The 21,928-nt window shown below is 57.8% G+C and overlaps 1 protein-coding gene across 1 annotated transcript in view; it reads left to right on the top strand.

Annotated features, from left to right (window-relative positions):
* The window catches only part of FOXK1 (forkhead box K1), a 64,607-nt gene extending 51,499 nt beyond the window's left edge, over window positions 1-13,108 (top strand). The window contains exons 3-9 of the mRNA XM_060120020.1: window positions 5,857-6,013; window positions 6,479-6,625; window positions 7,163-7,356; window positions 8,594-8,760; window positions 8,868-9,152; window positions 9,999-10,223; window positions 10,798-13,108. Of these exons, the coding sequence (XP_059976003.1) occupies window positions 5,857-6,013; window positions 6,479-6,625; window positions 7,163-7,356; window positions 8,594-8,760; window positions 8,868-9,152; window positions 9,999-10,223; window positions 10,798-11,066 (1,444 nt within the window). The 3' untranslated portion in view covers window positions 11,067-13,108. The remainder of the gene's footprint in view (window positions 1-5,856; window positions 6,014-6,478; window positions 6,626-7,162; window positions 7,357-8,593; window positions 8,761-8,867; window positions 9,153-9,998; window positions 10,224-10,797) is intronic.
* The last annotated feature ends 8,820 nt before the right edge of the window (window positions 13,109-21,928 follow it).

The raw sequence follows: 21,928 nt of genomic DNA, 5'->3' as shown, positions 1-21,928 counted from the left end.
TCAGTCCTCAAATAAAGTGTTATTTCCAATGTACAAATAAATAAATAAATAAAATAAAATAGTGTCCCAGGATTTCACAGCACTGAGTGTCTCTTAGCGAGCATAGGTGTTCTTAAGAGACTGGCCTCTCTTTCCCTTTATTTTCCCCCGGATTACAGAAATATTACAATATATGTGCACTCTACAAAATTGAAATGTTTCAGAAAATAAAAATCGTGCAGTGACATTCTTGGAGAGAAGTCCATGTTTGCAGGTGCATCTTCTCTGAACATGCCCGAGAGCTTGTCTGACAGGTGTCAGTACTTGTGACCCCTCCCCAGAAAGGTCCCTTGGAGCTCAGAATGTCCTGCAGCTTGTTTTTTCTCCTGTCCCTCTGTGTCTCGGGCTCCTTTCTGTGTCACTGCATCACTCGTGGCTGCACAGTGTACTGTTTGACGTGTCCTGTATTTGGTTGACCAGTGCCCCACCGAGGGCCAGGCAGCTGTTTCCAGTTTCTTAGTTTCCTGGGTCTGAAATCGCCTCTCTGAAGTGTCTAAACGGTCCGTGCTGAGGCCATGGAACCCTCAGGTTTGATTATTTTGGTTAAAATACACTTGTTAGGGTCGTGAGCCACAAGATTTTAAGAACAGTGATAAAAATAGAGCTGTGGGCTTCTCTGGTGGCGCAGTGGTTGAGAGTCCGCCTGCCGATGCAGGGGACATGGGTTCGTGCCCCGGTCCGGGAGGATCCCACGTGCCGCGGAGCGGCTGGGCCCGTGAGCCATGGCCGCTGAGCCTGCATGTCCGGAGCCTGTGCTCCACGGCAGGAGAGGCCACAGCAGTGAGAGGCCCGCGTACCCCAAAAAAAAAAAAAAAAATTAGAGCTGTCTCTGACATACACGCTGGACCTGTGCGGTGGGCTGGGAGCTCAGTACATCCGTTCACCTCCACGGTGGTCCTGTGTGGTATTGCCGTGTGGTGTCACAGTCTTGCCAGCCCCACTTTGCAGATGGGAGACTGAGGTTCTTCTCCAGCAGAGCGGGTAGAACGGCTGGGCTGCGCGTTCAGCAGGTGCCCACAAGGAGAGAGGTGGTACTGATTTCATTCGTGTTTTTTAAAGGTTTATTCATATCAAAGTAATATGTGTACGTGATCTCAGAAAGCAGAAGATTCTGCAGGGCTGGTGATGACAAGACAGCCCCTGGCCACGCCCAGCCTGTCCTCACACCCCTCGGCACCTACTCACCTTCTGGTGTCTCAGTTTCAGATCATCATACACTGACTTCCTGTGGGATAAAGGACTTGGCTTTTCCTCCCACCCCATCAGCCCAACGAGATCACATCAGAAGTGTCGGTTAATGGCCTCAGTGCGGCTGTGTGACGGTCACACTGCTCAGCCTCTCCCCGGCCTGCGCTCCCGGGAGTTATAGTGGCCCCTTCTCTGTTTGGTTCGATCTCACGGTACCTGGGACGACTGGCGCACCCTTCCCATTTACATCATCACCTGGAACCCAGGCCTGGCCCCGAGGTGCAGGGGGCGCCTCTGACCCTGGGATCATCTTCCACCCCATCCTGGGCATCCCCTCTCTCCCAGCTCCCCGGTCTTCCCTTTCCTGATCTTCTCCTTCCTTTTACTGGACAACATCTTCTAGTCCTGGGGAAGGGGACAGGAGAGGTAAATTTTTTTATAAAAACTTCCATACCTGAAGATTGTCATTATTCTCCATTCACACTAGGTAGATGTTTATCCTGGGTAGAGAGTTCTAGGTTGGAAACGTTTTTGCTCAGAACTGATGTCGCTTTCTAGCTTCGAGTGTGTCTGTTAAGAAGTCTGATGCTCCTGTGATCCTGGCCCTTTTGTACACAGTGTGTCCCCCTGGGGGCGGGGGGGGGCTTGGGTCTCCGACATCCGCAGCACCGGCCCCGTCTCAGCGGGGTGCCTAGGAGGGGGCTGGACATTTAATGGGACCCTTTGGATCTGAAGACTCACTTCCTACCTTTCTAGGAAGTTATCTTCTCACTTCTGTGACGTTCTCTCCCCCTGCGTCCTCGTCTTCTTTTCCCACCTTGTTGTTCCTCTGTCCGTCCCTTTCTCTTTTCTGCTTTCTGCTTTTCTCAAGTTTCTCCTTCCACCCTTTATTGAACCTCTTTTTAAAAACTGTAAGCATTTCCTTGTTCTCCAGATGTCCTCTTAATTGTGTCCTGCTGTTGTGAATACAGCCTCTTCACCTCTTTGGGGCTGTGATCCTGCTGCTTTGTTTTGCCTTCTCCCCAGCAACCCCCCTCCCCGCCGTCTGGCGTCCTCCGAGAGCCCCTCCTCTGTGTGTTTCCCGTGTCCTATCTGGCCCAGCTGCCCTCCATCCAGGCAAATGAGGCACAGGGCCAGGGTGGAGGGGCCACGCTGCCCCCACGCCTGGGCAGCCCACGTTCCCACCTCCGTTTCAGATCCATTCCCACTTCCTTGGTTTTTTTTAATTATAATTTTTTTCCGTTGAAAAACGCTTCTACAACTTGGAATCGATTTGAGGCAAATTGTGCCATAAGCAGATTTTCTTTAAGTGGCTGAAGCGCTTTATAAACAAGTAACAATGAAAGAAAATGTTTCTGGTGCGGGACCAGCAGGACTTCCTTCCCAGGAGGCTGGCTCGGGAGGGGCAGGACCCAGAGCCTCCCACCTGCGCGCTTTGCTGAGGCCCAGGCGGAACCGGACCGCCAGGCGTCTGAGCGGCACGGCAAGGGCCACGCCGTGGGCACGGCAGGAGCCCGGACGAGGCTCAGCGCGTCTCTGGGGACAGTGGCCTCTGGTCAGATGTGCTGTTCTCAGCTCAGGCTCTCACCCTCGCAGTGGGCCTGGGCGCTCTATCTCCGTCAGGCTGCTGTGAATACAGGGTGCAGTGTGGTTCCAGGTATGTCTTGGGCGGTCACAGGAGTCATGTTCTGGGCCTGGACTGTCCCAGGGCCCGGCACGTTTGTCCTGGTGAGACGCTGGCAGGACGGGCCAGCCACGAGCCATGTCCACTCCTGACCCGAGGCCCTTCTTGCCTGGACGGAAATGTGACTTAGGAGTTGTTTTTCCGTAAAAGGGGGGTTGGGGGGGGTCAGTAACTGATGTCCTAAAGTGCGTCTTCCACGTCGTTACCACTTTCAACCTCAAGGTGGGAAGAACGGTGTTTATCACGTGACGTCGGGTAGTTCCAGGCTGCTTGGCTTCTGCTGCTTTACCCCGTCCGCAGATCAGACTTCCCCACCCCGGACACTTGGGGGGCCCCTGAAGCGGGCGGCTCTTTGCTGAAGCCTGGCGTCCCAGGGGGCCCGGCATTTCCACTGCCCCACCCCTCTAGAGATAACGTGTGTGTTTATACTGTAGGAATCTTTCCTATTTTGCTTATTGTCAGGGACTTTGCAGAGGACTAGGAAACTCCCTCGGGGGACACTCAGTGTTTTGGTCGGTTTCCCAAGGGTGGAACACGCCCCCCAGACGCCCAGACACCCCCACACACACCCACCCACGAGGCCCGCCTTTGACTCGCGTGTTCTCAGCCCAGAGATGTCCTGCTCACCTCCTTCCACCTCTGCTCCTTCCCTCCGGACGTGTGACGCCAGGGTGGCTGGGTACCAGGCACAGCCCTCTGGGCGGAGGCCAGCCTGCAGTGACGGCTGAATGGGGTTTATTGAGGTCTGTGCGGCGGTGTGCGCGAACGCACGTTCTCCAGGCCGGGCCTGCTGGGCCCTCTGGGCATCGGCGGTGCCCTGTCCCCGCGGACGCTTCCCCAGGAAGGGTTTGTCAGCACAAGCCTGCGCGCGTCGTGGAAAGTGGCGTGGCGGCTGCCCGGCCTCTCCTCCCGTTTGCGAGCCCGCTGTTCATTATTTCCACTAGAAATCATTCTGTGGAGAATGACAGACTTTTCTCTGGGTTTTGCTTTTTGAGAGTTAGATATAAATTTTCTATGATCTTTTACAAAATATGGACTTGGGACAGGCCATGGATCCCCAGTGCCCAAGCCCAGAAGTCGCTGTCTGTTGTCTGCACTGGTCAGGGTGCCCCGTGGGTCACACAGGTCAGATGTCAGCGAGGTTTTCCCAGATAAGCCCTGCACTGTCTGTTTCCACCAACCTGGACGTTTCCTGATCTGTCCTGAGGCCAGTGTGTTTCTGGGGGACGGTTCTCACCCCCTGTGGTCAGAGCATGGGCCAGGCGTGGTGTTTCGGTTCACTTGTGTGCAAGTCCAGAAGGGGCGCTGAACGTGTCTGGGACTGGGGCTGGTGCACTGGCGCTTCTGAGCTGGCACGTCCTGCAGCACCACGTCGTTGGAGGAAGCAGGGCAGAGAGTCTTCAGGGACCCCCTCCCCCCAGCCCCCATCAGCGTTGCACCTTCATTGAACCACTGTGTGCCATGGCATTTGGTTCCCGGGTGGGTGCGTTTGGAAGACCTGACGCTGAGTGTGTGAGCATGTTACTAGTAAGACGCTTTCTCTCCCCTCCTACCTTACTTTATAAGCTGGGGTTTTGTATGTTTCGTTCAAAATGAAATTCAGAAAGAGCTCCTTTTATTACTGCATCCTACCTTACGGTCGTTGGTTACAGTTTCTATACTCACGGGACTTACTGTCTCCATGTTTGGGGAATCTAGAGGAGAGGAGAACAAGAATTAAAAAAAAAAAAAAAAAAAAAGGGCTTCCCTGGTGGCGCAGTGGTTGAGAGTCCGCCTGCCGATGCAGGGGACACGGGTTCGTGCCCCAGTCCGGGAAGATCCCACATGCCGCAGAGCGGCTGGGCCCGTGAGCCATGGCCGCTGAGCCTGCGCGTCCGGAGCCTGTGCTCCGCAACGGGAGAGGCCACAGCAGTGAGAGGCCCGCGTACCACAAAAAAAAAAAAAAGATTCCTTAAAATTTCTACATAGATTGCAGCAGATTCCTGATGAAAAAGGGGTGATTACCGACTGTAGTGGAATTCACCATTCATATCAACTGCCAGGTTTTTCCCAGTCACAGTGTTTTATTTTTTCGTTCTTCCCTTCCCGTGTTTAGTAACTATCTCCCGAGCCCCTCCTTCAAAGCCACAGGCGGCTCCCCCTTCTGAGGAGCTGGGCAGGGAAGCCAGTGAGGGCAGCCCAGCCGGAGAGGAGGCTCTGCGTGTGTGTCCAGGACAGTGGCACGAAGAGCTTTCACATGAGCTTGACTTGTGGGGATTCGGGGGCCGTCTTGTCATTTGGACGATGGCGGGAGTGCCTGGGCGCGTTGGGAGCGTGGAGGGCACCTTCCGGGGGCGCTGGTAGGTGTGGGCAGAGCAGAAGGAGGCGGGCGACGCCGGGCTCTCGGTCAGCTCTCAGCAGGGACACTTTTTACCTGGGTTTGGGTCCCACTTTCAAAGCTTGTGTTGTTTTTCTCTGAATACTTGTAACTTACAAAATCAAAATTTCGACATGGCTTGAAGACCGCAGTCCCCCTTGTTAGCAGCAGGAACTGGGCCACGCCTGTGGCTGGCGGGCCCCGCTGTGCCAGCTGCAGGGCAGCGGGGACAGACCACAGACAGGTCGGGCCGTGCGGGCTGAGACCCAGAGTGGAAGCCCCGATGTTTCCCGCCCACGGATTGGCTTGCAGCTTCCGACCGTGAGGGTGGGCCCCGCGGGCCTGGGAACCGGTCGGGGAGGCGGGCACTGTGCTTCCCCGCTTCCTGACCTCTCCTTGGGCGCCATCGTGTGGCCACCACCCGCCCAAGTCCCCTGGCCGCCCTCGGTGCGGTGTCAGGACAGTGGGAATGGGGCAGTGACATGAGCTCCGGCCGCCCGCGCCGTCCGGGGGTCCGGGCATCCTGTAGCACCGGGCCCACCTTCTCAGCTCAGGGTCAGAACTCAGGACGTGTCCTTTCTCTCCGCAGTGTCCCCAACTCCTGCCCGGCCAGCCCCCGAGGGGCCGGGTCCTCCAGCTACCGCTTCGTCCAGAACGTGACCTCGGACCTGCAGCTGGCGGCGGAGTTCGCCGCGAAGGCCGCCTCGGAGCAGCAGGCCGACGCGTCCGGAGGGGACAGCCCCAAGGTCTCAGCCCTCGGCGCGTTGGCCGGTGACCGGGCGTGGGGTGCTGGCGTCCCTGCCCCTCCCTCCCTCGTCCTCCCCTCGTCCCGCCCACGGGGACGGGATGGCTCCGAGCGTAATTACAGTGTCTGAGAAGAATGTCAGGCTCTCGCCTTACAGCCTTGTCTTAGTTCGTTCCCATCTGACAACTGTTTTTAAATCAGTTTGCAGAGGAGGTGAGAAATTTCAGAATTAAACTATGAATAAACCTAATTTTTACCCCCATGGGGGAGACACAGCTCTTCCTAGCTTAAACCACATGGATTAAACAAGAGGAGGTCGTGGGGATTGGTTTTAGCGGATACCCTGCAAATCTGCGTGCTCATTGGAGGGTTTTCTCCGTGAGCAGGTGGCCTGTGGCGGGGTGGGGGTGGGGGGTCGGACCGGAAACGTCTTTCCAGGCTCACCCCACGCTGGCTGTGTCCTCAGGACGAGTCGAAGCCGCCGTACTCCTACGCACAGCTGATCGTGCAGGCCATCTCCTCGGCGCAGGACCGGCAGCTGACGCTGAGCGGCATCTATGCACACATCACCAAGCATTACCCGTACTACCGGACAGCCGACAAGGGCTGGCAGGTGCGGTGCGCCCGGGCCCCGACTCTACAACCCCCGGGGGCTGGGGGCTCGTTCCCCGGCCGGCCGCGCCGTGTCCAGAGTGAGCGCCCCCTTGGGTCCGGAAACGTTCCCGCACTTGGTGCTCCGGCTCCTCCTGCACTAACTTGGAAACACGCTGTCCCCGCTCTTTCCAGACGGTTTCTTGTGTGGGTTCACCAGACCGTCGCCGGCCTTGTCCACAGCCAGCAGGTCACAGCCGCTCAGGTCTCCCCCGGGGCCACTCTGTCCCGTTGGCTAGTTGGTTCAGTACGAGCTCTGAGCTGGGCGTCTCCCAGGCCAGGGCTTGTCCTTCTGTTTTGCTTCCTGTATAAGGGGTGGTCGTGAGCCTGTGCTGAATTTTCACAAGAAAAACCACTGTGAAACCCCTGTCCTTCCCCAGTGAGCCGCCCCCTGCCCCCGAGGAGGCCTCTCCGGCCCGGACCCGGGGCCGTGCTGTCCTGGCTGCGGTGCTCAGGTCTGACCCGCCGTGACCAGTGACTCCCTCTGCTTTGCCCACAGAATTCCATCCGCCACAACCTCTCTCTGAACCGCTACTTCATTAAGGTCCCTCGCTCCCAGGAGGAGCCCGGGAAGGGGTCCTTTTGGCGGATAGACCCCGCCTCCGAGGCGAAGCTCGTGGAGCAGGCGTTCCGGAAGCGGAGGCAGCGGGGTGTCTCCTGCTTCCGCACCCCCTTCGGGCCGCTGTCGTCCAGGTAAGTCCCTGCCCCACCGCCCCCGGGGACCGTGGCCACTCAAACCTCTTCGCTGGTTTTTGGAGAGACCGGCTCAGGTCCAGCCAACCCTGTGATAGGGAGCGAGCAGACACGGCAGCTGGTCCTCCACGTCGGTTCTCGGACGCTGGGATGATGCGCGTTGGGAATGGGGGGAAACGGAGGCGGACGAGGCCCCTCCCGCTCACCGGACTCGACCACCTCTCACAGGCCCTGTCTCCAGGGAAGGCGCCCTTCTGAGGCCCTGGAGGGTAGCACCCCAGTGTGTCTTTGGGGGACACAGTTCAACCCTGTGACCAACACTGCTTGTCAGGTGTAGACAAGCCCGCCGGCCCGCTGGGGATAGTGACGGGGCCTGCGCTGTGTGTCCAGCGCTGCCCAGGGAACCCCGCGTAAAGAGTGTCTGTAAGGGGGCCCGTCCTCAAGGTCACACTGGTAGTTGGGAACCTGTTCTTGTGCTGGTAGAACTTGCACTGGGGCGGGTGGGGCTCGGGGAAGGAGCCCCCAGGCCATGAGGAGAGCTCAGCCAGAGCTTGGCATGCGCCACGTCTCAGGGAGAGAAGGCAGGGGTGCCTGTGCTGTGGGTGGAGCAAAGCCGGATTAGCAAGGCCCTGATGGGAGCTCGGAGCCTCATGGTGAGAGGGCCGTCACAGACACGAGGGCTGGAGAGTGACCCAGTGGCCACCAGTTTGAGCGTCAGGTCAGATGAGGCCGCTAGGCCTGGGTCGGGGAGAGTCTACTGTCCAGCCCATCCCGGCAGTGCTCTGGGCAGGAGCTGGACGAGATGCTCGATTTTAGACCCAGGCAAAGTGTTCTGTGGATTATTAATCTGTGCGAGACAAAACGGCTGGGCTCCCAGCATGTGCTTTGCTCTCCGGGTGTTGATTTGTCCAGGGGGAGGTTGGTGCCCATCCCAGCAAAGCTGCTGTTTTTCACCCAGAAGCCCGAGCCGCTTTCCTGGGAGGCTGGCCCGGGCCTTCAGGAGGTAAACACTTTGGATCGTGGCCTTCACTGGGCCTTTAAACGCTGGGTGATGTTACGTGTACCGGGCGGAGTGCCAGGGTCGGAAGTCCCTCGCGAGGACAGAGAAGAATCGGGAAAAGTTGGGCAAAGGCAGCATGTAGGGCACGGGTGTTGAGACGTCTCCCGTTTTGATAAGTGGCGTCTTCGTTTCTTGTCGTATGTACTCACTGCTGTGGTCCTGTCTCCCCCGTCCTAGGAGCGCCCCAGCTTCACCCACCCACCCCGGGCTCATGTCCCCGCGTTCCAGTGGCCTGCAGACTCCAGAGTGCCTATCCCGGGAGGGCTCACCCATTCCGCACGACCCTGACTTTGGGGCAAAGTTAGCTTCTGTTCCCGAGTATCGGTATTCCCAAAGCGCACCCGGTAAGAAGGGTCTTGTCCTCTGGTCTGATGTGGTGGAACTCGGAGCCAGGCCCCACCCAGGAAGGGGGCACGCGGGGGTCTCCGCTGACCCGCATCCTCCTCCGCAGGCTCTCCCGTCAGCGCCCAGCCGGTGATCATGGCCGTGCCGCCCCGACCGCCCAATCTGGTGGCCAAGCCCGTCGCCTACATGCCGGCTTCCCTAGTGACGGCCCAGCAGCCCTCGGGCCACGCCATCCACGTAGTGCAGCAGGCGCCCCCTGTCACCATGCTCAGGGTGGTCACCAGCTCCGCCAGCTCCGCCAACGGATACATCCTCGCCAGCCAGGCCTCGGCGGGGGCTGCCCACGAAGCGGCGGGCACGGCCGTGCTGGACCTGGGCAGTGAGGCGAGAGGTAACGTCGCCACGCAGTCCCTTGGTGGGGACGTGGGTCTCCAGAAGGTGGAGCTGTCAGCTTGGGCCAGGGGGGCTGCAGAGCCCAGGCGTGGGGCCCAGGCTGTCTCTGGGGGACAGTGGCTCCCGGGCTGTGGCCTTTCCTCCCCACTCCTGTTTCTCGGGAAGCGCGTCCTATGAAGCAGCACCGATCGTCCTCTGAAACGCTGCTCCCTCCCTGTGCGCAGCACCTCGGATGCCCAGCGCCCCCAGGTGCCCCTGAACTAGGTACGGGGCCTCAGCTTGGAGTCGAAGGAAGAGTCCTGTAGAACCCCCAGCAGGGGGCCTTAGGAGGCGTTCAAAGTCAAAAACAAAGTCCCGAGTTAGAAATCCGGGTCCCAGGGGATTAATGAGGTCAGTGTTGAAAATGGAACCAGCGCTGTCAGAGACCTCGAGGGGACACTTGTGAACGGAGCAGCACCCTTCTGGCCACCGGTGGCTGATCTCAGCGGCTCCGTCTTCTGTCACACCACCCTAACGACACATGCGTTTTGGGGAGAGAAAACTTAGTTATGGCTCCAAGTGCAAATCCTTTCATTCCAAACAATACGCTTTTTTTCTTAGGTTAAACTTGCTCTGGTTAAAGTGCAAGGTATTTACATTTTTTCCTAAAGCCCTACTACTTGTTTTTATCTTGTCAAAACATTCCATCACTGGAAGTTTTGGAACGGAAGTTGAGAACCAGGGTCTTTTCCCAGTGTCCCTGCTTCAGGGCCCCCTTCCCCACGTGGACAGGCTTAGGCTGGGACGCCTGTGAGTGCCACCGCGGGTGCCATGAGTGTGGCTCTGACGCACGCTGTCCCCGCAGGCTTGGAAGAGAAGCCCACCATCGCGTTTGCCACCATCCCTGCCGCCAGCCGAGTGATCCAGACGGTGGCCAGCCAGATGGCCCCAGGGGTCCCCGGACACACGGTCACCATCCTGCAGCCGGCCACACCAGTGACCATCGGGCAGCACCACCTTCCGGTCCGGGCCGTCACTCAGAACGGCAAGCACACCGTTCCCACGAGTAGCCTAGCCGGAAGCGCTTACGGTGAGGCCCTGCCCGGCGTCCACTTCCTGGCCTTAAGCTCTGTGGTTTGACCAGGGTCAGTGCAGCAAGAACACTTTCCCAGTTGGTGCAGTCATCCATTCAGTTTATTGAGCACCTGCTATGTGCCGGGCACTGGGATACGATGCCAGGGCAGCCCCGAGGGAACAGGCAAAATCCCCAGGTCATGGGGCTCATGCCCTGCTGGGGATAGAGGTCAGAGAGGGAAGTGAAACGCCACTGGCTCCCTGAGCGCCATGCAGGAGAGCTCATGGTGCCGGCAGGCCCTGCCCGGGGGGAGGCGGGAGCCAGCGGGGTGTCTAGAGGGATCCACACACACAGGCGGCAGCGCGAGGAGGAGACAGGGATGGAGCCCCCGGGGCGGGGAGTGGGCCGGGGTCCGGGAGGGGCTGGCGGCCAAGCGCTGCCGTTGGCTTTGCCCAGAGGCGCCCGGCGTGCCAGGGAGCTGGGCCCCTGCGTCCCTCGGCCCTCGTGTGGCCGCGCTGGCCTGTGTTCAGGACAGACGGGCGCCACTCCCAGCCGGCCTCCCAACGTGACTCTTTCTCCTCCGCCCTAGCCCTCGCCAGCCCCCTGCAGCTCCTCGCGGCTCAGGCTAGCTCATCCACCCCGGTGGTGGTCACGCGTGTGCGCGAGGTGGGGCCTGAGGAGCCGGCAGCAGCAGCAGCAGCGGCGGCCACCAGCACCGCCGCCACCGGCCCCTCCGCTTCTCCCCCCGGGGAACCCGAGCTCAAGAGGTCCCGAGTGGAGGAGCCCGTGGGGACTGTGACCACTCAGGCCGGGGCGATTGCGGCTGCCGGCCCACAGGGCCCCGGGACCGGGGAGTGACGTCGCCCGCGTGGAGGTGGAGTGGGACACACGCCAAAAGGAGTTCCGGAGCTGGGCCGAGGCGGCCGACACCACCGCCGCTTGGGACCGAGATGAGAGGGCGCCACGCGGACCGAGCTCAGTGCCAAACGGGCAGGACGGCTCTGTCCACGTGCACCCGGACATGCTCATCCTCCCGGCGTCTTATCTCCTGCCCCCTCTCTGGTTTAAAACAAAAACCCATAAACACGTTCAGACAGCTGATTGTACGGTTCTGGGAATTCTTTGTTTTCGTTTCCTTCTCCCCGAGCAGCACCTTTTCTCCCCATGCCTTTCGTCAAGGGCGTGGGGAGAAGGCGGTAGCTCAGCGTCCCCGGGACCACGTCCAGGCGGCCCCGACCCCGCACAGGAGCCAGGCTCCCAGAGCAGCCTTCGCCCCGAGGACGGGACAGAGATGCAGCTTGGTGCGTACGGGCCTCCAAAGGAGAGCACGGGCCTGGGGATCCAGCCCTGTTTGTAAGAGATCGGAAAGAGGTGAGAGAAAGGCAGCACCGCCAGATTCCAGACTGTCCTACGGTTTCTTCTCCTAAAAGTGACATAGAAAGTATTTGCATTAATGGGACGGAGGGGAGGGGCCTGGTTTGGCTTTGGGCCCCAAGTGTTTCTGGTTTAGTTGAAACACGGAATTCAGGCTTCATCGTCAACCTGACACAGACACAGAAGGGATCATCAGTTTCTGCGGTTTTCGTCTGTAGACAGTTTAGCGGCCGTAGGTCTGGCCTTCTTACTGGCATTAATCCCACGGAGATAAACCTGCCGCTCTGTCTGTTAACTTCAAGAAAGACTGACGGCGTCCCGGACTGGTGTTCAAGGCAGAAAGCCGTTCACACGAAAGATCCACCTGAGCCAGTGGCTGCAGCGTCTGGCCTGCGTCCCGGCCACACGGGGGACACGTGGCCACTGGTCCTCGGGGGAAGGAGGTGGCTGTTCGACAGGAGGACTGTCACGTCGAGTGGCCCCCGTTTCCCGGTGGCTCTGATGGCTGGCTGCCACGTGGCCGCTCACCAGGCTTTATCACCAGGTTCCGGTGTCTTCACCGCCCGACAGCCTGCCTGGCGTTTCCCATCGGAACCGTGTCTGCCGCCCGCGGCGCCGGAGGCCCTGGGCTCGGCCCGCAGCTCCCGCCGCCTCGGTGGGACCCCCCTGTGCGCCCTGGAGACGTGAGCAGAGCAGGGGGAAACCGCAGTCCTTCGGCTTCGCTGGGAGAACGTTCTCAGGAAATGTTATGCACGTCTCTGTGAAAAGTGGCTTTCAGCTTGGCCTGGCGCCCCGCGTCAGCCCTTCCACACGAGCTCCGGGGGCCCCGGCGGAAACGGTTCCTCCCTCACAGAGCCCCGTCCACATCAGGGCCCCCGACAGCAGCGCCACCGCAGGGCCAGGCGTGGCCAGGTGCTCTAGCTGTCGCGGTTGTCCCTGCACGCCTGGCCCGGGAAACGCCTGGTCCGGCGTCCGCGGCACTGAACCCACGTGGGAAGGAGCTCTCCTGTGACGCGGCCAAGACGGGGAGGGGTGACGCCTCGGCCCTGTTCCCGCCCCAGGGTGAGAGGCACTCACGCCCCGCTGACGTGCGTTGCGTCGCGTGGACTTTGTCTTTGGCTGCGCCTGGTGTGTGTGGGCGAGTGTGAGAGCGAGTGAGGCCGAGGCGGGCGTCCCGACGCCGGTGGCCTGGCCCCCGTGGGTCCTCGGCCAGGCTCCGGGGCGGCCATCGCTTCCTTACCCTTTGTTGCTGCTCGGTCCTGGGGCCGCGCAGGCCTCCCGCACGGGCTTTTTGCTCGCGGGCTGCCCTCCTAGGGACAGCTGGCGCCCCCCACGGAGGACAGATGCCCAGGACAGCTGAGGCCATAGGACGCCCTCAGCTCCGGGCCTCGCTGCCTGGTCTGGCCAGTCTGGCCCTGACCCTGTGCTTTCCTGACTTCTGAGGTTCTTTAGTTTCTGTCTGTCATCAGCGGCGATCCCACTGTTTATTCTGGCCGTGGTTCAGGGAGATGGGAGCGGAGTGGGGGGGGGTGACCGGAACCGGAAGGGAGACAGGGGAGCGGAGGGGGGGGTGACCGGAACCGGAAGGGAGACAGGACAGGGTATCCTTCGGTGACATTCTGCCACGTGGAGAGCTTGTGCCTTTTTCGCTCCTCCTGGGAAGGAGAAGAAGGGACCCTGTGGAGCCCGGCCTCGGGGGACCTACCACTCCAGGTTCACGGTATGCTTCCGGATGGGCCTTTGGTCACCTGACCAGATGGCATGCGTGGCTCCCGCCAGCACTTGTCCTGGGGCTGGTAGCCACGGGGCCCAGGAGTGGCCAGCTCCCCAGGGAAGATGCACGTCGTGGCCGGAATGGTCGCCGATGTACTCAGATGGTTCCACACCCCCTCCCCCCGCCAGACCCGTCCACGGGAGCAAGGGCAGCAGGCCAGAGCGACGGGAGCCGCCGCCCTCAGGGCCCGGCGCCTTGGCCCGCCACAAGCATGCACTGCGGCGCGTGCGCTGAGCCAGCTGAGGCTGGGACAGGAAGCGCAAGCAAGTCGACCTGGCCTGATGGTCCTGTCACTGCAGCCTCAGGGCACCCAGGGGCTGGGATCTGCGCAGAGGATCAGCCAGGCGGGTGTGGCTCGGGGCAGGGCACTTGGGCCCCTGTTGTCACAGCGGCTCCCTCTGTATCCGGGTACCTGGGTCCACCTGTCTGGCTGTGCTTGACGAGTCATCACCTTTACCAGTGCCAGATACAGGAAAACATGCTCTTTGCACAGGAAGGAAGTCACGAAAATCACTGCTCTTAAACAGTTAAGTGTCTCCTTCAAGACAGTTGGGTCCAGCGTCGGCAGTGGGAAGGGCTGCACCTAGGAGCTCATCAGCTGCCCCGGAGTGGACACCGAGTGTCCCTCGTCCGCCATCTGCAGCTTTCTCCCCATGCGAAGCTCCCAGTCACACAGCGCCGTCGAGGGCAGAACCTGTGATCAGTGCTCAGACAGTCTATCCAGCTTCACTTCTTCTTAGGTCCGTAAAGCGTACACAGCCTGCATTCCCCATGAGATCAGAGTCGTGCTTGGTTGGGGTGGGGGGGGTCCCTAGGCCGGACGCCGTCGTCTCTGACTTCGCTCGCTGCAGGGGGGCCCTCGGTCTCCCTCCCGGGGCCTGGTTGGTTCATGTTTGGGGCTTGCTGTTTGTGGGAGTTTGGTGAAAGTGGATTTCTGAGTTGCTAAACGTGCATCAGTGATTCTCAGGCTGGAAGGGAATGGGTTTGTGGGGGACCCCCCGGCTGCCTGGTCCCTTCTCTGGACCTCACTGGTCCTGGCGAAAGACTAGTTCAAGGTCGCAGACATCGTTCAGCTAACGCTCTTACTTCCTCTAAAGGTAGCTCTGCGGGGACCATTCAGAGGAAGCTGTGCATCTCCTGGGGCGTGTTGTGAGACCTCTGTGGACAGAAACCCCTTTCTTGGCCGCTTGGAGTTCAGAAGGAGGAGAAAGACTTTTTTCTTAATTTTTTTTGGCTTTTTACTTTGGTCAGTTTCTTCCTTTATGCAGACAAAGAACAGACCAAATGTGAGAGCGTGTTAGAGAAGAGAGGTTTGTTTGCGGGGCTTTTAGGGTTTAGACTTACGTACAGTTGATGCAGGGGAATGAGCTGTTTTTCTCCAAAAGCCTCAAGTTCTGCTCTGCCCTGGGATGGCTTCATCTGGGATGAGGGACTGTCGTGCCCCCGGGAACGGGCTTCGGGCGCCACGGACCATGGCGGCCGCCCCTTGCTTCAGTGCTGGGTAAACAGTGCGCTGCTTGTTCTAGAATAAGTTACCCAAAATGATCATGAGGCTCTGCAAGTAGAAACGGCCAGAGTTGCTAAACCGAGGCCCCGTCCCCGCATGGCTGACAGTGAAAGTGGCTTCTCCACGGCTGCTCGAAGCCGCCCTCATGATACCTCTGCCGAGAGAGACGATGGTGTTTAATAAAAGCACCATTTAAACCATTCACACGTGCTGCTGTAAAGGTGGGAGGGCCCGAGAGGGAGGGAGGGAGGCCCGGGGCTGGGGTGCGGTGGGCACAGCAGTGGTTTCTGTCCGTGGTCCTCAGGTTGCTTCCCCATGTTCTAGAAATTACTCTCATCTCACAGGTTCCTTTCTCGAGGCCTTGCTTCCCGCGTTAGGGTTCAAAATGCTCAGGACGCAGCTCTCGCCAGTGCGTGTGTGCCCGCCCTTCCTGTCGGGGCCCCGCTTCTCGCGTTTTCTTTTACCACCAGAAGCTGCTCCCTCTGGGTCCAAGGGCGGCGGGTCTGGGCCCGACGCCTGCAGGTGTCCTCGGCCATCGGTAACCGCGCGGCCCCTCGGGTGACCTTGGCCGACTGTGAGGGTCTCTGCAGAGAGCGGCCACCCGCTCTGTCCAGCCCCGGAGTCTCAGCCGCTCTGCAGCGCAGGGTGTGTGACACACCACCAGCATTTCCTCCGAACGGAAATAGAAAACGGGCCGTCTGCCGAGTGTGTTTAGGGAAAGTAGTTTTGCTCTTATGCTGCAAAGAAAGGACGGTCACTTGCCGAGTTGTCGTGCCCCCAGCACCGCCGGGCTGTCGGGGGCGTCTCTGCGGAAGGCCTCCCAGCCGGGCTCAGGCCGCAGTTCAGCCCTGCCTCCGCAGGGACGGTCCCCTCCTGCCATCAGACCGCGTCCTGCTGCGCCACCACCGCCCCCCCCCCGCCCCCCGTGCCTGCTCCGGGGGCACAGGGCGACTCAGCAGAAGAGAGAGGTCGGAAGGATTCGTGCCTCTAGGTGTGACGAGACCCCCGTGTCCCCATCACATCCGAGTGGATGTCTGAGCAGCTGCTGTGGGAGGTCTGATCTGTCGGGAAAACTGTCCCTGTTCCCGCCCCGAGCAGCACGGTGACCCTGCGGCCTGCTGATGGGGGGCCTCCTGCAGACTGGCCCCTGGCCAGGGGCGGGGCGCTGGTGCTGTGTTCTCACGCGGGGCTGGAATGAAAAGCTCTTCGAGTGAGCGAGCCTCAGGACCCTCAGTGTCTTTTCTTCTCCCTCATGGTTTTCGCTGCTCAGTGTTTTAGAAGAGAGTGAAGGCAGCAGTCACTTTGTTTCTAGGCTTCTCTCTTTCTCTCCAGGGAGGAGCCCCACTCAGAGGGTTTCATTCATTCCTTGTACCTGCTTACCATGCTGGTAGCGATTGGGAAGAGGTCGAGAGATGAAGCAGACACGCTTCTCTACTTGGGCTGACGTGCCAAAAGCTGGCTGCACGGGGCCCGCACCCGCGGCCGGATGAGCCAGGGTGTCTTCAGTTTATGCCTCCGGGTTTTAGTCTCCCTTTCGCGTCCAAGGGAGACGTGAGAGGTCTCCAAACTACTCTCGCCTTTTTGCCCCAACCCAGTTATTTTAAGAGTCAAGGTAGAATTGGAAGAATTCTAATTCATTATTCTTTATTTGAGAATCTTTTCCGGAATCGTTGGCTCACTTGATTCGTCCAAATATTTATTGGTGGTTTACTGTGTGTCAGAAACAGTAAAAAGTGCAGGGGAGGCCAGACCTGAGAGGGACATGGCCATTTAGACCTGCGACACCCGCCCCCCGGGGTTAACGTTCCAGTGGTCTGACACTTTAAAAAGATTCTGTGCTTCCTGTGTAAAGGTTTTCTTACCTGCAGTAATAGGACTTGCTCCTCTGAGCTGTTGCCCAGAGCCACGAGGAGTGCTGTGACCAGTCCCCAAATTCTGAACATATTGGCTGAGCTGGAATGAGGCCTGTGACTCTGAAATGGATTTTTTGTGCTTGAAGTTAATTGACCTAAAGGGGATCGAACTACACCTGTGGCCTCTTACGATCTTGGCCTCTAAATTTCTGGGTTAACTGGTCCAAAAAAAATTTTTAATAAGTTAAAATAGGATTTAAAACTCCCAACACTTTAAGTTTGGCCCTGACCTCCTCCCCTCCCAGCTTCCTTCCGGAAGGGCTTTCTGAGTACCTGGTAGCCCAGAACTGACCTGGCTCGATTTCTAGCTCAGGACGGGGATCCGGGAGGAAAGAAGAAAGTGTGTCCCTGCTCGTGGCTTACACTCAGGCCCTGACCTTGGGCAGCTTGGCGCACGTGGGGGAGGGTTAAACCCAGCACGGGTCGTTCCTTCTTATCTGACTGAGAATTCTCCTGTAAAGATCATTTGGGGGGGCGGGTGTTGTTAGGGGCGTGTCTGTGTGTGAGTGGTTTTTTTTTTTTTTTTTATGGTGGCTGTCTAGAGTATTTTTCACAACATGTTTAATCATCAGTGCTTTAAAAAGTGGTGGTATCCTGTACAGTGAATTAGGTCCCAGAGCATTGGATGGGAAGCTGCACCACCTGTGAGTGTGATCGGGCCTGTGGGACACCCAGGAGGGTCGGCTCGAACCCCGGCCCGGGAACGAGAGGATGGGGCGGGGCCCACCGCAGCTGGGCCGGCCTGCGTTTTCATTTCAAATGGGATACAGTATTTTTTTAATAAGGAGCCATACTTTTTTTTTTTAAGTTTGAGATCTGAATGTGATTTCTAATTGTACCAGACGTTAATGTTTTAAAGCTATAACAAAGTTTAAAATTTCTACTTTTTGTTTCTCATTCATTTTAACTGTTCTTTTATCTATTAAATTGTTGTATGTGGATGGGGAAGTTTTGTTTCTCCTCTTAGCATTTGTTTCTATAACCAGAAATAAAATTATATATTAAAGAAACGACACGGGGCTCTGTGTGGTCTTGGGAGCGGCAGCTCCGCCCCCTCAGCTGCGGGGAAACCGCCGTCTGCTCTTTGCGGGGTGCTGCTGGATTGACAGTCACCGGAAGGGGGCGCTTGGGCGTTGGTGCCGCAGACTGGCTCTTGACTTGGGGTTTGTCACAAATCCATGATCTTCAAGTTTCCCTCATGTTTGTGCGTGGGACTCATCCCCTCGTTCAGCTGATAACGTGCCTTTCTCAGATTTCACAGTGGTCAACGGTGCTGACTAAGGTTTGAGGACTTCTCTTCCTCCCTCTGGTGCTCCATCACCGCTCCAGCTGAAGCCTTCATACAACAGTGACAGATTAATCACAGGTTAGGATTTTAGCTAGAGAGCAAGCAAGAGTGAGAATATTGAGTTTTAGGAGTTATATTGGCTAATTAGCATCTTTTTTTTTAACAATTTCCTCTTTTATTTATTTATTTATTTTTGGCTGCGTTGGGTCTTCGTTGCTGCGCGCGGGCTTTCTCTAGTTGCGGTGAGTGGGGCTACTCTTCATTGCGGTGCGCAGGCTTCTCACTGCGGTGGCTTCTCTTGTGGAGCACGGGCTCTAGGCGCCTGGGCTTCAGTAGTTGTGGCTCATGGGCTCAGTAGTTGTGGTGCACGGGCTTAGTTGCTCCGTGGCACGTGGGATCTTCCCGGACCAGGGCTCGAACCCGTGTCCCCTGCATTGGAAGGCGGATTCTTAACCACTCCGCCACCAGGGAAGTCCCTCATTAGCATTTTTTAACTGTTGAAGTTTTGTTTTTGATTAAGACTATCATTTCTCACTAGTAAGACCTTAAAATAGCATTTTACGCAAATGTACATTTTGTAAGAAATAGTCAAATATTACCCTTGGTAATATCACTTGGGGTGTGTGTGTGAGTGTGTGGGAGCACATACTTCTCAATAAAAGTTAAGCTACCCTATGAACCTGGGTGAGTTCCAAAGGCAAGGGAGTGCGTATCCCCACCAGAAGCCAGGCTGTGCATCGCAGCTGTAATCACTATTGCCGAAATTTGGAAACAAACCAAATATTCATCAAGAGTAGAATGGAGAAGTTGCAGTAAACTCGTACCGTCACACACTGGTAAGTACACGGCGGTAAGAGCCGCTGTCATCCTACAACACAGGTGAGCCTCGCGGCATCACCGCGAAGGCAGAATGCAGTACTGTGGGCTCCGTCTGTATGAAGTGTAAAAAGAGGCAAACCTGATCTCTGGTGATGAGAGCGAGGCTAGCGGCTGCCTCTGGGGAGGGGAGCCAGCGGGGAGGGGGAGGCGTCCTGTATCCTGAGTCCTGGCCGTGGCCGCTCAGGTTTACAGCAGCGTGTGCTGGCGCCAGCTTGCGAGAACCGCATGTTCAGGTTTCAGGAATTCTGAGAGCTAACTGTTCACCAAAGCCACTATTAAAGTTGTACTTACATAAACTTAATAATGTAAAAAATTACGTTAAGACCCAAGGTAATAAATACTCAATTCACAGCACACTATTATTTTACTATTACTGCTGCTCTCGAGGTTGTTCGTGTGGATTGGGCCTGTATGGTGAACAGACTGTCCAGTGGGATGCTTCTTACTGTGTATCTGCTCCCAACTGTCCAGTGACAGCACGTTGGCAGCTTGAAATCCGCCACTGTGGGAGTGTTCACACCACGGAAATTATCAAACACTACAAATCAGCCTCCCCACACCCACAGCGGAGCCAGTTAAAGGTTTACCAGCATACCACTGAGTTATGGAAGTGTGAGACATCACTGAGTTCATTTAAGATTTGTGTGCTTTATATATGCTTTACTTTAATAAACTTTGTGTCTGTGGCTGTGAAACTGGTATTTGAACTTTCCAAGTCTCACATTTTGTAGGTCCAAAAGCAGTTACGTTTGGATTTGATTTGTAGGCCACGACTCAAGTAAACCAGCAAATTCCCACCAAAACCACGTGTCGTTATTAAGCGATTGTCTGGTAGCCTCAGACCCAACTTTCTGTGCTGTTCCATGCTTCCAGGGCTGGGCCTCTCCAAGCCCGTCTCTGCTGTGCCGGCTCCTCCCTGGCCGGCGGCCTGACGCGGGGCGTTGGCGGGGCCTGGAAGGCCGAAGGCTGCTTCCTGTTCTCCGCGGCTTTCTTCAGCTCCAGGAAACGTCCTGACCACAGCAGCTGACAGCAGTGGGTTGTCCCAGCCCGTGGAGGCCTCCTCCCAGGTCAGTTTCAGCTCTGCGGGACCCCTCGGCCCAGCCGAGGCTTTCACCGTTCCACCCTCTTCCTCTTGTTCCCCCAGCATTAGGAGCAGCTGCTGCTCCCTGTGCCCCTTCCGTTCTTCCATACCTGGTTGCAATTCTTTTTTTTTTTTTTTTTTTTTTTTTTCCGGTATGCGGGCCTCTCACCGTTGTGGCCTCTCCCGTTGCGGAGCACAGGCTCCGGACGCGCAGGCTCAGCGGCCATAGCTCACGGGCCCAGCCGCTCCACGGCATGTGGGATCCTCCCGGACCGGGGCACGGACCCGTGTCCCCTGAATTGGCAGGTGGACTCTCAACCACTGCGCCACCAGGGAAGCCCATGCAATTCTTAATATTGAATCTTCTAATGAAATACCTGCTTTGCATCTCCAGACGGGCCTCCGACGGACGCCAGGTGCGCGGAGTCCGTGCTGACCTCGCTCAGGCCTCCCTGCAGCACCTGGGACTCCCGGTTCGCTGGCCACTGCTCAGCAGGCAGCGGGCAGAGCGGCTACAGGCGTTGACCTGGAGTCCAGGTGCTGGTGCCGATCCCTCCTCTGCCTACACGTATGAGGGCCCTTAGCCAGTCTTTTAGCTTCAGCCAGCTCATCCTTCAAATGATAACAGTAACGCTCTCCTCAGGGTGAGAAGGCCATATTAGGTGAGACGGCCAAGGTACGGTGCTCAGCAGGCTTCCCAGAAAGACGGCCTGTAACCAGGCTTCCTTTGCCAGTTTCCTTCCTCTTCACCCTGAGACTCTTCGGGGCTCTCGGGGGGTGCCCGCCTCGCTCCATGCGCTCTCGGGGCAGATGCGTTCTCACCGCCTCACCCGCCGCCACTGGCTCCCGGCTCTTCAGCCTCAGCACCAGTCACCCACAACATCTCCACTTGGGCGCTGTAAGAGCATCTCACCACCCCGCCCCCGCCCCGAGGCCGGAACGCTTGCAGAGGCGTGCTGAGCCCGCCCCCTCCCCTCCATTCTGGGTCTTCCCCGCTGCTCATCCCTACGAGGCCTCCCTGACCCTCCCTATCCAAAGAACATTCAACTTTCCCTCAACCCTCTTCTCTTACTCGGCTTCATGACCCCTTCAGAGCATTTCACTACTAGGCTTACGTGTGTGATTGTATATTTGATAATGGTCGTTTTTGTTGGCTGTAAATTCCATGAGGGCAGGGACTTGGCCTCTCGCAGTCCCCATTCCCCAGAAACTAAAACACTACAAGCACAGCACAGGGACTCAGTCATTGCTTGTTCCTTGAAAGAATGACTCCACAAACCTCCTCATCCTCTCCTGCCCCGAGGTCGAGTGAATGGCACCACCCCATAAGCAGAAACCTGCTGTTGCCCTTGGTTTTTCCCTGTTCTTCCTCTCACCCAAATCCATGTTACCAGGTGCTACAAATTCCCCCTGAATGGTTACTGAATCAGCCTACGTCTCCATTCACGTGGCCCTTACCTAGCTCAGGGAACCTCCCTCCCTCTCCTGGACCAGCCCCTTCTCTCCACCCACTCACCCCACGGCCCCCCAGTCCATTCTCTACTCTGCTGCCCAACAGCAGGTTTCCCCTGAGGTGCATGTAAGCCACAGGAAGCAGGCCTTCGTGCTGCCTTCAGGACCTTCGCCTAGGCCATCCCCTCCCACCCCTTGGTCTGACACCCTCTGGGCTCATCTTAGGCACCTGTCCCTCCCGAAGTATTCCTCCTGTTTTAGGCTGTAACAGCATTTATCACGCTGGATTGTCACTGCCCAGAGGACCGCCCTGTGTCCCCGTGCACTCTGCAGGGTGGAAATACTGTGGCCAACACACCTCTCAGAATTACTAGAAATTGACCTTCCCTCTCTGAGCATGTTGCCTTATCTGTAAAACGAGATACCGATAGTCTGTGATATGGTGGGGACTG

The sequence above is a fragment of the Mesoplodon densirostris genome, chromosome 16, assembly GCF_025265405.1.
Source record: "Mesoplodon densirostris isolate mMesDen1 chromosome 16, mMesDen1 primary haplotype, whole genome shotgun sequence".
In the NCBI taxonomy this organism is placed as follows: domain Eukaryota; kingdom Metazoa; phylum Chordata; class Mammalia; order Artiodactyla; family Ziphiidae; genus Mesoplodon; species Mesoplodon densirostris.
This window is presented reverse-complemented; position numbering and strand designations above follow the sequence as displayed.